Below are 14,805 nucleotides of genomic sequence, written 5' to 3'. Positions count from 1 at the left end.
AGTATCTGTCCCAGTTACCTGATCATGAACTGGAGAAGGTGCTGGTAGTATTAGATCTGGATATCCAATTGCCAAACAGCATGAATGTTAGACTAAGCCCTTATAGGAAAGGACATTTATCATTTTTTGTCTGTTCTGTTGGTAGTAGCACAAACTCAGAGCTGACACATTGATAGTAGTCATGAACCCATCTCTGAAATACTCTTGAGTGATGAAGCCAAAACACTACATTTCCAGATATCTAGAAATTCCTTAATCTAGTCTATTTGAGAGCTGAATTTAAACATTCAAGTGATAACAAAAGCTATCAGCCTAACAGCTTGTCTTCCAAGTCAGACTGGAGAACTTCCCTTCTACTTTTGTGAAGCAGGCTCAAAAGGATATGACCAGAAGTGTTAACTTTTAATACAACCTTCACATACCTGAGATAATTAGAAGAGGCTATTGGGGAAAGCAGTTTGATAAACATGAAAAGTGTGGTAGAAAAAAGAAAGAAAAGAAGTCTTAGAAAAAAATATGTAAAATCAGAAAAACAGTATATATCAAAATTATAATAAATAGGACAATTAGACAAGATCAGATTTTCAGAATTGCCAGATAAACAAGTATGTTCTAGTTGTTTTGATGAATGTTATTGTATAATTATCTGTTATGAAATATAATTAATTATTAAACTCTTTTCTCACATAAGTCAGTTTTGATTTTGGCAAACGTATGTACTTGTCTTAAAAGTAATTTATCACTTTCACTATTTAGCATTAATTCAATACTCTCTAGGTAGAGTAAAACCATCGTCACCTCAATAAATTATGTCTTGGTGTTGGGGAGGGGGGATGGTTCAGTGAGTGTGAGTACATGATGTACAACAATAAGTAACTGAGTTCAAGTCTCCAGCATCCAAATTAAATGTGGAATTTGATGCCAATGGCTTGTAATGTCAGTGTTGGGGAATGGCAGATCTTAGGAGTCTCCTGACAATTCATCTTGGCCATGCACATCAAGCTTTGGTTTCAGTTAAAGACCCTAAGGCTGTTTAGTGTTTCTCAACCTGATGCAAACATGAGTCACTTGGGAGCAAGAAATTCCAACTGAAGAAATGTCTCAATCTTCTTGGCATGTAGGCATATCTGTGTATCTTTTTCATTCTTGATTATTGATGTGAGAGAGAAGACTGTGAATGGTGTCACTCCTTGGCAGTGGTCTTGGGAGGCATAAGAAAGGTAACTGAATGTGAACCCAGGATCAAGCCAGTAAGCACCTGTCTTCTAGAGTTCCCATCTCTGACCCTGCCTGACTTCTTATCCTGGATTCCATACATGTTGAAATATAATCAAGATGTAAGAAGCCAAATAAAGTCTTTCTTTCCCAAATTGGTTTTTATTAATTGTTTATAACACCAACAGTAACCAAACTAAGAAGATCCTGCCTGAATAAGAGAGAGGATTATAGTCATTTTATATGGATATTCTTATTTCTAGGCCACAAACATGAATCCATGCATTGCTTCACACACGCACATACACATGCATATAGATATGTGTGTGTATGTGTGTGTGTGTGTGTGTGTGTGTGTGTGTGTGTGTGTGTGTGTGTGTATACACATGCCTCCGGTTGCAACACACAATACTTTTATACTAAGAAAATAAAATAATTTATGCACTGCTGAATTGAATAATATGTGCACATGCACACTACCACAACCTTACACACATTCATATTGACACTGCTTAAATGTCTGCATTATATCTCCTTGATAAGAATTTTGTGGGTTTTTGTTGTTGTTTGGAAGAGAGAGAAGGAACATAAAACTGAGTGTGGCAGGAGGTGGGAGTATTTGGGACTTATTGAAGGTATGGGAAAAATCTGATCAAAACATAGTTTATGAGAATTAATATGGTAAAATGGTATAACCATTTTATACCATTCCATTTCTTCCAGGTAAACCTGTGATGATAGTGACAGAGTATATGGAGAATGGCTCCTTGGACACATTTTTAAAGGTAAGATTTGGCTTTATTTTATCTATTTATTGCCACATGTGTTTTGCCAATGGACTAAGATTAAAATTGAGCAACTTTAATGGTAAAGTTTTAAATACATTCAGAGTAAATTAGTCAGCACCATAATCCTCCACAATAAACTGATATTTGAAAGGTATATTTTCCCAGGAAATTTATACAAATTAAATTACATGGCCCTGTAATTTTATTTACGTAAATGATGACTTCAAATGAAATGAAAATAGAGATAAATTTAAAAAATAAATAAAGGGATAAAATAAAAAAGTAAGAGGAGAAGAAGTCATGCAAATACTCAAAACTATGAAATATTCTTATTTATTCTCTGATGATTTCATACATGTAAATGATTTTTTATCATATCCACACACCCCCCATTAACTTGCCTTAACCTCCTTCTGTTCCTACTGGACATTTTCTTCTTAACAGCAAGTTCTGTTCCTAATTTTCAGTCTCATGTGTGTGCTTGACTTCTGTGTTCAATCAGTGTAGTTTGAATAAGGAGAAGAGGCAAGCCACTTGTTGGATCATGAACAATGTGCCAGAGACAACTGCACTGAAGAGAGCAGGGCTCCCTTTTCCAAAAATCGTTAATAGCCTCCAGGAGGGAAGAGGATTTGTTGAGACCCTCCCTCATCCTTGTTAGAATATTGAATTATGCCACATTGTATGGCTTCTGTGCAGATGACCACACCCATAATGAGTTTGTTAATGCTGTGCCCATTCTCATACCATGTCAAAAAACAGCATCTCATGGCTCCATTTCTAATCCACCACCTCTTATGTTCTTTTTTTCCCTTTTATTATTGTACTCCTTGTCCTGGATTAGATGATATACTCATCTTTTTGATGTTTATATTAATGGACAAAGAAAATGTATCTAAAATGCCAATGCAGATAATTAGTGAAGTCATCAATCTGGAGTCTATGAGCATCATTACTTCTCTAAGGGGAGTCATCAGAAAAGTCATCAACCTTAGAATTATCAGGTGTCCTTGGTTTTAGCACTAAATGAGATCTATGCACACCTCCAGTTTTAAACATTGACAACTTTCTTCACTTGTAAAGAGTTTGTGTAAAATAATGTAACATTTTAATACATGAATAACTGACAGTCTGGCAGTTATAAATTCATTATAGTGAGTATTGTTTCTGATGAGGAAAGGTACTGTTATGAAATGGATGACAACTTTTAAAGGGTCCTGTTAAGGGACTGTCAAAGTACTCCAGTGCAATGTAAAGATTTTATTTATTCTCTAACCTGTACCAATGTACCAGCCTATTGCCAGTTAATACTCTACATTTTCAGGGTTTCCAGTCTTTTAGAGTTGTATCCTTACTTTATTCAAAATAATTCAAGCTATTAGTTAAGCTTTATGAGTTCATTTAACTTTATTACATTTAATGTCTTTGGCAAAAGCAACAGACTTCCAAGAACTGTTGATATTTTCCCATCCAGTGCTCAGTAATTATCCCTGCTCTCATCCACGCTGCAAAAACTCCTGTGTTTCCTCGGGCCATTTCATGTTTATACCAATATGTCTATTTAGATAGCTACTTTTAAATTACCTCAAAGTATACTCAGTGTTAGCCAAGCTTGGCACTAGGTTGGAGAAATGGGCAAATTTTTCTGATGTCTGACAGTAAAGAAGCTACAATACATGAGAAGGCAACAAAACGTAATTATTTTAAATTACACACATGCTGCTTTTATTAGTCTGTAACGTGGGGTACAATACAGCATACAAAGTTATGCATACCATGTACTTAGAACTATTAAGCAGAGTGCAGATGAAAGAAGGTATGTTTACACATGAGTAGTCAAAGAACAACATATAGAAAAAAGAAAAGTAGTGATGAAAAATATTATTAGTATATAACACAATGCCCTGATGGATGGCCCACGTTTTCTTCTTTACATACTATTTTATAAATTTTAAATATGGACTTATTACTTGCATTATTAGAAAAAAAGAAATTAGTTTAAAATCATCAGTGGCATCCAATCTTTATCACTGTAAGAACACAAAATGTACACTGAGCACAACTGAGTGTGTTGGGACAAACCACTAATAGTATCACTTGGGAAATAGATGCACATAGATCTCTATGAGTTCAAGGTCAGCCTGGTATACATAAAAAGTAAGTAAAATATAATAACATAACATTAATTTATCAATGAATGGTAATTTCGAATGAACAAAACATAAATTCTCAAAATTTAGGTTTTTAAGTAATTATTGATGTTGTAGAGACACATACCATTAGAGATATTATTAAGTCATGACCCAAAATGTTTGTCTCTTGAATAGAAAATATAGTCATGTAATTTTTGTGTCTTCTTTATGGCAACTTTAATAATTATTTCTGCCTCATGCTGATTGATAATACAGAATTACATATCAACTTCTTGTCAAAAGATTGCATGACTCTAATGAATTGTTTCATAAACAACCCATCTTCAGCCTCTTTTTCAGTATAAGTTATGAAGAAGTGATGTTGCCAATAACCTGTTTGGTTAGCTTAAGTATATTTGCATTTCTTCTTCTTGAATTTATTTCCCATTGCATACAACCCCATATAGGAAATATATAATGCTGTTGCCTTAAACATATATTTCTTACAACTATATTAAATCATGCTGGGACATGTTAAAATGTGTGTTATACAACTATGTTAAAACATGCTGGGGCTATCATTTCCCAACATGTTTCAACATAGTGGTTTAAATTCTGTACATTTTGGTCAACAGCTATATTCAGAAGATAATTGAAATATTCTTTATTTTATTCTTTAATGTTTTCAAGTATTACATAATTTTAGTTTTTTACTCATAGTAGCACTGTCTCCTCCCTCTTTTTTCTTCCACTGGAACCCTCTTCTGGAGTGCCTGTTTTTGCCTGTGTGCATGCCTTTGTGTGTTTGTATGCTGCATGAGATTTTTGAAGGTCTTTCAAAGTCTTTGCCTGGTTTGACCTGATCAACATAATCAGTTAAGTTTGTGATTTCTAATGCTTTTCATCATCCTTGAGTAGAAATTGCATTCACTTTTTGAAAGGTGCTAATAGTAATTTGAAAAATGAAAGAAAGCTTTTTCCAAATTTTCCTCCTGTGAATCATACGAGTGTAAGGTTGCACTGTCTTTGCAGAAAAACGATGGGCAGTTCACTGTGATTCAGCTTGTTGGCATGCTGAGAGGCATCGCTGCAGGAATGAAGTACCTTTCTGACATGGGCTACGTGCACAGAGACCTTGCTGCTAGAAACATCTTAATCAACAGTAACCTTGTGTGCAAAGTGTCTGACTTTGGACTTTCTAGGATACTGGAAGATGATCCTGAGGCAGCCTACACCACAAGGGTAAGATCTAACAGAATGCATTTCTCACACACTAGACTAGAGGCATTTAATTTTTAAAGATGTTAAAAGAAGTAGCAAAAAGGGCATCCCTCCAACAAAGACAAGAGACTGAGAAAACATGAGAGAAAAAGAGAAAAAGTAGAAAATTCAATTCTATACCTTTTTAGTGAGAGCAAATTCAAATATTAAACTTAGATAACAAAAATATTAAACTTCTTACCCTCAGTGATTTATTTATTTTTTCTTAAGGATACTGTGCTGGCTAGATTTATGTCAACTTAACATAAGCTAGCGTCACTGGAGTGGAAGGAGTCTCAACTAAGAAAATGCCAACATAACATTGGACTTTAGGCAAGCTGTGTGGCATTTTTTAAACTATTGATCCTTGAGGGACCCCCCAGACAATTATCTGTAGGGCCATGCCTGGGCTGGTGGTCCTGGGTTTTATAGAAAGTAGGCTGACTAACACACCAGGAACTGGCCAGTAAATCCCAACCTTCCATCGACTCTGCATCACCTCCTGTCTCCAGGATCCTTCACTATTTTGTGTTCCTGTTCTTATTTCCTTCCATGATGCACAGTGATATGGAAGCACAAACTGAATAAACCCTTTCCCCTCCCAAGTTGTTATAGTCATGGTGTTTTATCACAGCAATAGCTACTCTAACTAGAACAAATGCCAAGAACAGAAATTCTGAGTTCCTGAAGAATGCAGTGTGTGTGTGTGTGTGTGTGTGTGTGTGCGCGCAAAAATTCAAGCAGGATTGCTGCTATGATGGGTGTATGACTTAGGTCATGACAAGTAGGTTTTTCTAGGCCCTTTGTCACTGTGTTATGCTACAGCACCAGCAGAAGAGCCAGAGACCCTGATATTTTCAAGGCTTCCTTCCCTAAATGAGGTATGGAAGCATTTTGTAGGAAATGTCCGTAATGAGAGCTAATCAGGTAAGTCAGCCTCAGAAGTTAGTGATACTCGCATTGTCCCAATAAAATAAAATAAAAATTCAGAGATGAAACTTTAGCAGAATCAATAAAATACAATTTTGAAAAGACAATTTAATCACATGTTGAAGAACAAAACAATTCTCCTCCAATTCCAACACTCAGGATACTTAGACAACTGGATTGCTGGGAACCAGCAATGAGTTCAAGGCCAGCCTGAGCTACAGAGCAAGATTCTGTTAGAAAGAAACAAAGCAGTAAAAATTTCACCATGGCCCTGAAGAGATGGCTCCACTCTTTAGAGCACATACTGCTCTTGTAAAAACTTGAGATAGGTTCCTAACAATATACCAGGCAGCTTAAGCAACCTATACCTCTAGTTCAGGAAATCCAGGAGCCTCTGTAGACACCTGCCCTCATGTGAACCCTCCCACACATATATACATAGTTAAAAGTAAAAATGAGTCTAAATACAAATGAAAATGAAGCAAGATAAAATAGGCATATTACAACTCTGTGTGATGCAATGTTTTATATGTATTTATTTCCAAATACTTTCCAAAAACATTCCAGGTGTATTGTGATACATGTGCATCAGATTTTATGTGTATAAAAAGATTAAGCCTAAATTTTATCCCTTCCCAAATTTCAAATCATGACATGAAACTTATTTTCTCATATATCATTAAAGTTTCCTTTGTCATGGAAATTTGTCTCTCTTTCTCATATGTTAATTGTTTCATTATTGTTTTCTACAAAATAGGAAGGTGAGAAATAGTTTTATTTATAACAAAAATCTGTCTCTCAATATATATTAGCAAGTACATGGAAAATAACTGTAAAACGTGAATGAATTTTTTCTGAGTACCTCACAGTCTTTTGATTAGTTCAGTTAAACAATAGCATTTATTAGGTTCAAAATACTAACTAAAGAGACACAAAAGTATGCCATTAAAGTAAGAGGGGGCTGGGAATCAAGCCTTACAGAAATAAAACAATGTGGGAGAGAGATCTTTCAGTTTTCAGAATGTAGAATTTTCCTTTTTGTCTTTTAAACTGTTAAGTATCCCAGGGTTTTATTTAACAGAGTAGACATTCCATTTATAATTCTGTACTTTAAAAAAATGCATGCAGAGTATTTGAGTCCTTTCCTTTTACAAAGCTGAGTGTACACCTTATTGATGAGCTGGGTGCCCCCCTCCCCTAATCACTGCTGCAATCCTGAGCACTATAATTGAGATGTAGGTCCTGTATGCCTTCCAAGAGTCAAACAGAATTTATAGCAGAAACTTTCCCGACAGCCAATTAACTGTTAGTCTATAAGTGCTCATGAGCTGGGAGATGTGAAAAGAGACTGCATGCTGTCAAACAGATCCACTTAAAAATGTTACATCTTTTTCTAGATCTTCCCAAAGAAGCTGCAGTATCCCTAGATACCCTTGAAGTATGCTAGAATATACATATATAAATATATATATTCATGCCTTTTATATTTTATTTTAGGGAGGCAAAATTCCAATCAGATGGACTGCCCCAGAAGCAATAGCTTTTCGAAAGTTCACCTCTGCCAGTGATGTCTGGAGCTATGGAATTGTAATGTGGGAGGTTGTGTCTTATGGAGAGAGACCCTACTGGGAGATGACCAATCAAGATGTAAGTACAGAGATACTCTTTCTCTATTAGTCGAGAATGAAATTCTTTGTTCTCTGAGTCAAGACTCTTACAATGTTTTAAAATTGTGAAAATAACAGTTTCTTGGAAAATATAAAATGCTTTGTTTACTTTTTGGTACATTTGTTGTAATGGAATTAACCTTTATGAAACAGGTAAAAATGAGTTGGGGTAAAGTAACATAATTAAAGGTAGGAAAACCTGGAGTCCCTTGCCAACCAGATTTAGCTGTTTCCATAGTGTTTTTCCACTCTGTTTATATCGTACTGTTCTCAAAGATGAAGAAGGAGCAACCCTAGAAAAATTAATGCTGAATTCTCATCTTTGAAATATAAGATGATTTACATTCTATTTATGAATTGGTAGATATGAATTTTCTTCTAACAATAAAAATGTACTTAATGTTTAGAATTACATAATTCTAAGAGGAAAGGAACCATTAGAGAATTTTCTTTCCAAATTCAAGTGATTATGTTATGATGCCTAGGACAGAACTGTGGTCTTTGCTTTGATCATTTTCCATCATTAATATTCAATGCATCCTCTTTGAGTCTGGATCATATGAAAATGTGATTTTTTTCCTTCTGATAATGTATTGAAAGTAGCTAGGAAATGTTGAATCCTCAGAGTATTCTCTTTGCCCCTTACCAATAACTAGTTCATTATTCCTTTGTAAGTCAAGTGTACTGACCAGTCTTGATTCAAGAATGTACTTATTTGAAATATTTTTTCTTTCTCCAATTGTTTCTTATATCTGTACTCTGTGCATGTCCTCAGGGGCTCATAGGCAGATTCTATGAGTTTTCTACTTACTCTGTTTACAATGACAATCCCATACAAGCAATTAATTTTGACTTTCAAAGTTTAGCCATAACTACATCTCAGTTGTATTTCAAGGTATATGCCACAACTGTGGACCATGGCAATCCAAGTTAGGCAAATAATAGGCAGACATGGTCAATTATTTTTCCTTTTCCTCTACCAAAATCTTTATTTGCATTGGTCAGTATTTGTTTAAGTGGAAAAACAGAAAACTGGAGACAGATTTGATTTTTTATTAATGAATTTATACATTCTACTAAGACATTTGATAGAGTTTTCTGGAAATGTCAAAGAGGACAATGGAGTCTAGCTGATTTCCAAAAGCTCCTTTCTCTTGCTGTCCATTTCCCTCCTCGTGAACCCTAACTTCGCTTCCCTACAAATGAAAGCACAGTTTTGCTAGAGGGACTCCGTGGCTTCCTAAATTTACCTCTCAGAATTTTTCTCTAGTAGCATAAACAGATTACATTCAAAAGTAGTCATCTCCCCTCTGCAGTCACCTCCAAGTATTGTACTTGGTCAATTTGGCTTAAGAAAATTAGTACTGACTTATACTTCTCTACAACTGAAGGAGCAGAGGGTCTATTGTCTTCAAACGAACATTATGAGATACATAAAAACATCACTCAATTTCTGAAATATGTATATGTGTCTATACATGAAATTTATATCTTAAATATTTTTAAGATTGTACTTATGTATGTATACTTAAATATTACATTAAAAAGATGTCATTTTTGACATTTATATTGGAGAACTGGGGCCTAGAAAAGCTCAGTTATTTTCATAGTCACAAAAAACATAACATTTATAGTAGACATATCAACCCATTTCTCCTGCATTTAAATATATATGATTTATAGCAATTGCTATATTTTATAGCAATTGAATTATTATATACTTCTGCTTTTTATGTCCTAACCATGTAAGTCTTCTAAATGAATGAGTCATGAAATGTTCAATTCAATAGACAGTGATTAATCTGAATTGAACAAGGCTAGACTAAGCCTTGTTTTCTAGCTACTTTTTCATTTGCATGAACTTGCAAATGAAAGTTCACTTGCATCACTTTTGTACCACCCCAGTATTGCTTTTAATTTTTATCAAGCTTCATTTTTTTCTGTTGTCACAAATCCCCCAAATGACAATCCATAGCATTTATTTATTTCATTCAATAGAAATATGATTTCCTCATTTGCCCGCCTCCAGATCTAGTTTCTGCACAACCCTGGGATTTTTTGAGTTCTGATCCATTAGACTTTCCTAACTATGCAATGGATTGTTCTATTAATACATATCAGGTACTGGCAATTACATCAGTTACTGTTAAAATTGTAACAAGTTACAGTTACAATTGTAGAAAGGGAACTCACAGAGCAACTAATCACAAATCTTCTTTTGAAAATGCCCTCTAATACAATGTAGAGATCATGTTGTGTTATTTATTGAGCTTTTAGTCATCAGTGACATTTCATTTCTGAATACTACACTAATTATGTTATATCTCACATTCTAACTAAATTTTATATAAACAACAACAAAGCAAACTAACCAAACTCAATAACCACTGACTTTCTTTGACAAAAATACAGTCTCAAATAATGAAATTATATGCTGATTCCATAGTTTTAAAAGTTAGATATACATTCTTTATATGCTCTGACCACAAAATGGCTTTTGTTATCATGAGATGTAACCTTACCATTCATAGAGCAGACTCTAAATCTCATAGAGGAGACCTAGTTCTATGTCAGGAAGACAGAATTCAATAAATTTCTTTTGATTCAGAATTGCTTCTGCCATTACATAGAAAAAGTAGTCACAATAAACCATAAAAATAATCATGAATAAGCCAGGTAATTTTAGAGAAACGTGAGACCTTGAACTCTGAAGTGTTGATAATAACTGTAGTCAGTAGAAGCTCCTTTGTTAGTAAAAAACATTTTAAATATCAACACTTTTCATAACACAGAATAAAAAACAAATTTAATATTTTATTACATAATATCTTTACATTTATAATTAGTGTCATTCTCTGGTATTTATTGTTGAATACTTGAATACATATATTCCACTACATATATGAATTCAAAAATGTTTCAGTCATAACATTATTCTGGTTCTCACTCTCCTGTTCGATTTATTTTGTCTTTTCTTAAGTAGTTCATTTTCTATTCATTTTATCATGAATTCTGTAAGTGATAATCAAATAGATTTATTACTACTTTTGATGTGTTAGAAGTTCCTTAAGAGGTCACAAGAATATCGGGCTTTAAAGTACATCAACCTATTTGGTAATGGGTACACAACTATTACTAACCCTATACATCTTTCAATTTTTGATATGAATATTACCTGTGCATACATAAGAATATATATGATACAATAGATTCTACAAATCACAATAAATAACTTGTTGTCTTAGAGCATTCGGTATTGTCATAGCAGAATATTTAATGTAAGATAGCATATGCTTTAGTTACTTTTCTATTGTTGTTATGAAACACCATGACCAGGGAAACTAATTTGTTTTGTTTGTTTTTTTGGTTTTCTGAGAAAGGATTTCGCTGTGGCTTTAGAGGCTGACCTAGAACCAGCTCTTGTAGACCAGGCTGGTCTCCAACTCACAGAGATCCACCTATCTCTGTCTACTGAGTGCTGGGATTAAAGGCATATGCCACCATCGCCCAGCGACCAGGGAAACTTATAAATGAAAGTATTTAATTGGCCTTCTAATTTCATAGCATTAAGTGTTCCTCCTGGCTGAGCAGCATGGTAGCAATGAGTAAATAGTTAACATATTAGTGGAAGCAGCAGCTGACAGCTTACATGTTAAACCACAAATAGGAATCAAAAATACACAGTGGGAATGGCATGAATCTTTTGAAGCCTTAAAGCCCTTACTAGACCTCCAGTGGCATTGCCTCCTCTAAAATCAAAAGGCAAATTACATACTTCCAATGTACATTGGCACAGAATAGAGCAGGACCAAAATATAGCAGAACAAACTCCAAATCTTGTAGCTCCATATCCTCTGTCAAAGCATTTAGATGATTCTACCTTTGCAATTTTACTGGCTGTGAAATGCATCTCTCTGTCTGGTTCCACTCCCTATATCATATTTCCTTGTCAACATGTCTAGTGGCTCTGGCAAGTCCAACATCTTGGGTCTCCAGGAAAATCCAGGCTTCATTTTTGCAGCTTTATGCTGTGGCCTATAGGGCCTTTAGGCCTCTTAGAACATTCATGCTGCGACTGCCCTCCCACACATTGCCTGGCCCCAGTGCTCTCTGAGGAAGATTCTTTTACCTGTGTATCTTTCATGACCCTATTGCCAGAATTATGTGGACAACACTGTCAAGTTTGGCTTCAAATTTGGGGTGTATGCCAGCCTCCTTGAATCACATTGACAGAAGCTTTCACTAGTTTTGAAGGAGCAGAAAATTCCTTATGCCATTTTGCTTCCACTGGTTGGAGCTTGGTTGGGTAGAGTCATGTCCTGGTGACACCCTTCCCTGTTTTCCAATTTAGATCAGGGCCCTTAATTTCCTTATCTTTTCATCATAAACACTAATGTCTTTCCAGATCCTATCAACATGTTGCAATACCTTACTTTCAACAATCAACCACTTCTCTATTCTAAAATTACCAGGTCTTCCACAGTCGTCAGGAACAATCTCATCAGGCCTGTCACCCAATGCTCAATTCCTGTTTCAAGCTTCTATACCAGTTACATTTCAATTGCTTTGATAAAGTCCCATGACAAATGCAAATGACCAAGGCATTTCTTATAAAAGAAACAACTTAATTGTACTTACAGTTCCAGAGGGTGAGAGTTTATGATGGCAAAGCAAAAGTATGATGGCAGGTATAGTGGTTTGGCCTGTGATGGTAACCACACCCCCTTTGGGCCTGGCTTCAGGCAGAGGGAAGGGAGGAAGAGGGGAGCTTGAGGAGTGGCTTTCCTTCCCTCAGTCTTTCTGGTGAATGAATAAACGATCCAGTAGCAAGTGCAGAGAAATACTCCTGTGGTTTTTTTTTTTTTTTTTAATGTGTAATTGTTCCCCAGTAACCACCCATTTATTATTTACCTTGGGTATAGTGTATAATTACACCCTCACCTTTAGCCAGGTGGCTGGACTAGAGGCTGAGAGCTCATGTCTTGATCTATTAGCAGGAAGCAGAGATCACATTGGCAATGGCATGAATCCCTTGAAACCTCAAAGGATGCTCCTGAGACACATCTCCTTTAACAAGCCCCACCCCCACTCCAATCCATCCCAAATTGTTCCTCAAACTGGGGACTGAATATTACAGCATATAAACCTGTAAGTCTATTATTATTCAAACCATTGCAGATAAAAAAATAAAAAGGTAGGTTTTTTTATTTCAAGATTCTAAAGGTTGAGATGTCCAAACAGCATGCTGCCAACTCGTCTGGCACAAAACTTCCTGGATCAAGCAAAGCATAGTAGAGAAACACGGGAAAGTGGAAAATAACCCAGACCAATTAGAACTGCCTTAGTCTTTATCAGAGATGAAATATTCTGACATAATTATCTTCCACTAGATTTCATCTCCTATAGATTTACCTAGCAAACAGTTACAGTATTGATCTGCCACACATGAGCCTATAGGACACAAAGCACATAGGAAAAACCATTGTATTTACATTAGAAGCAAGGAATTAATTTAGTTTCTCCAGTTCACAATTATATATAAAGTCTAGATTCTCAGTGGAAAAGTAATTTAATTTAAATTTTGCATTCATTTCTTTTTAGAATTTTATACATAAGTACTATAATTATATCATTTACACCTTTCCCTTTTTGCCCTCCAAATCTTCCTATGTCTCCACATACTCATTTTAAAATCTATATCCTCTTCTCTAATTGTATATAAATAGAATTAATTAAATAGAATTAATTAAAGACTTTGAAAGAATCACATGCTATAAATTAGATTAAATTTTAAGTAAAATTTTACTGAATGTAGACTTCAATGTTGGCTCTTTAGGGTACTAAAGGCGCTAGTACTATATCATGAATAATGAAAGGGAAAACCAAGCAAATAAATAAATAAAGTCCCATTAAAATATAAGGGCAAATCATACTGTGAATATATCTTTAGTCACATTTTGCATTTTTCTCATTTTCTTTTCTAACTTTAATTGGGAGTTATTTTTAATCTGTTTATATTTTTCATGATGCTTTTGCTTTTAGTGCATCAGTTATGTTTCATTTGTTGAAAATAACTTTTTTTCATAGTTTGCCATTTGATTTCTCTGTTGTTTTGAAGTTAAGTAGGTTAACTAAGGGAGAAGGTTGCTTAGATCACTTCTCTCAAGTATTCCAATTATTATTCTGATCCTTTCACAATACTTGAGTACATATATTTTTCTGTCTGCACTTTGTGCTTCAGAGAATAGTTTTATTGTTTTATTTGGTAGATAGAAACTAGAATAACTCAAGTTGTGATCAAGTGCCTATGATCCTATGATTTATAAACCCCCAAATTCCCTCTATATTGGTTAGATTCATGTACATTGTCATGTGTCTATCCAAATCACCACAAATAAAAAGATTTCCTGGTTAAACCTCATAACATTTACTTACTTCATAGATTTTATTACTTCAAGATAACGGAAATTACCTTTCAATGTGATGAGCCTGAAAATGTTTGCTCTCTGAGATTCTTTCCCTTATACTTCTTAGTCATGTATGCTTTGTAAATGCACAGTTTTCTCTTCCTGCCTGCCACTGTATTTGATCAGCTGTCGTACTATTTGTTGCAAAGGGATTGCCTTACATTCAGTCCCAGAAGATTGTTTTTGTGAAGTTCCTTGGCTGATTTTATTCTATTGCTTGTTAAACAAAATCTAAGTTATTTGGGGCATAATGTAATTAAATTTGCTAAAGGTAATTTGTAGTGTTTTTGAGACAGACATTCCTTAACAATGTTGTGGGATAGTTTTCTTAAATGAATTAAAAGGC

General features: G+C 34.8%; 1 protein-coding gene across 11 annotated transcripts in view; it reads left to right on the top strand.

Moving 5' to 3' along the window:
* Window positions 1-14,805, top strand: part of Epha5 (EPH receptor A5) — a 323,256-nt gene that overhangs the window by 289,220 nt on the left and 19,231 nt on the right. For all 11 annotated transcript variants that reach the window (XM_035453282.1, XM_035453281.1, XM_035453280.1 and 8 more), the window contains 3 exons: window positions 1,939-2,000; window positions 5,168-5,377; window positions 7,823-7,972. In XM_035453282.1, the coding sequence (XP_035309173.1) occupies window positions 1,939-2,000; window positions 5,168-5,377; window positions 7,823-7,972 (422 nt within the window). The remainder of the gene's footprint in view (window positions 1-1,938; window positions 2,001-5,167; window positions 5,378-7,822; window positions 7,973-14,805) is intronic.

Source organism: Cricetulus griseus, assembly GCF_003668045.3.
Source record: "Cricetulus griseus strain 17A/GY chromosome 1 unlocalized genomic scaffold, alternate assembly CriGri-PICRH-1.0 chr1_1, whole genome shotgun sequence".
NCBI lineage: Eukaryota > Metazoa > Chordata > Mammalia > Rodentia > Cricetidae > Cricetulus > Cricetulus griseus.
Note: the sequence above shows the minus strand (reverse complement) of the source record. Positions and strands in the feature narration are given on the sequence as shown.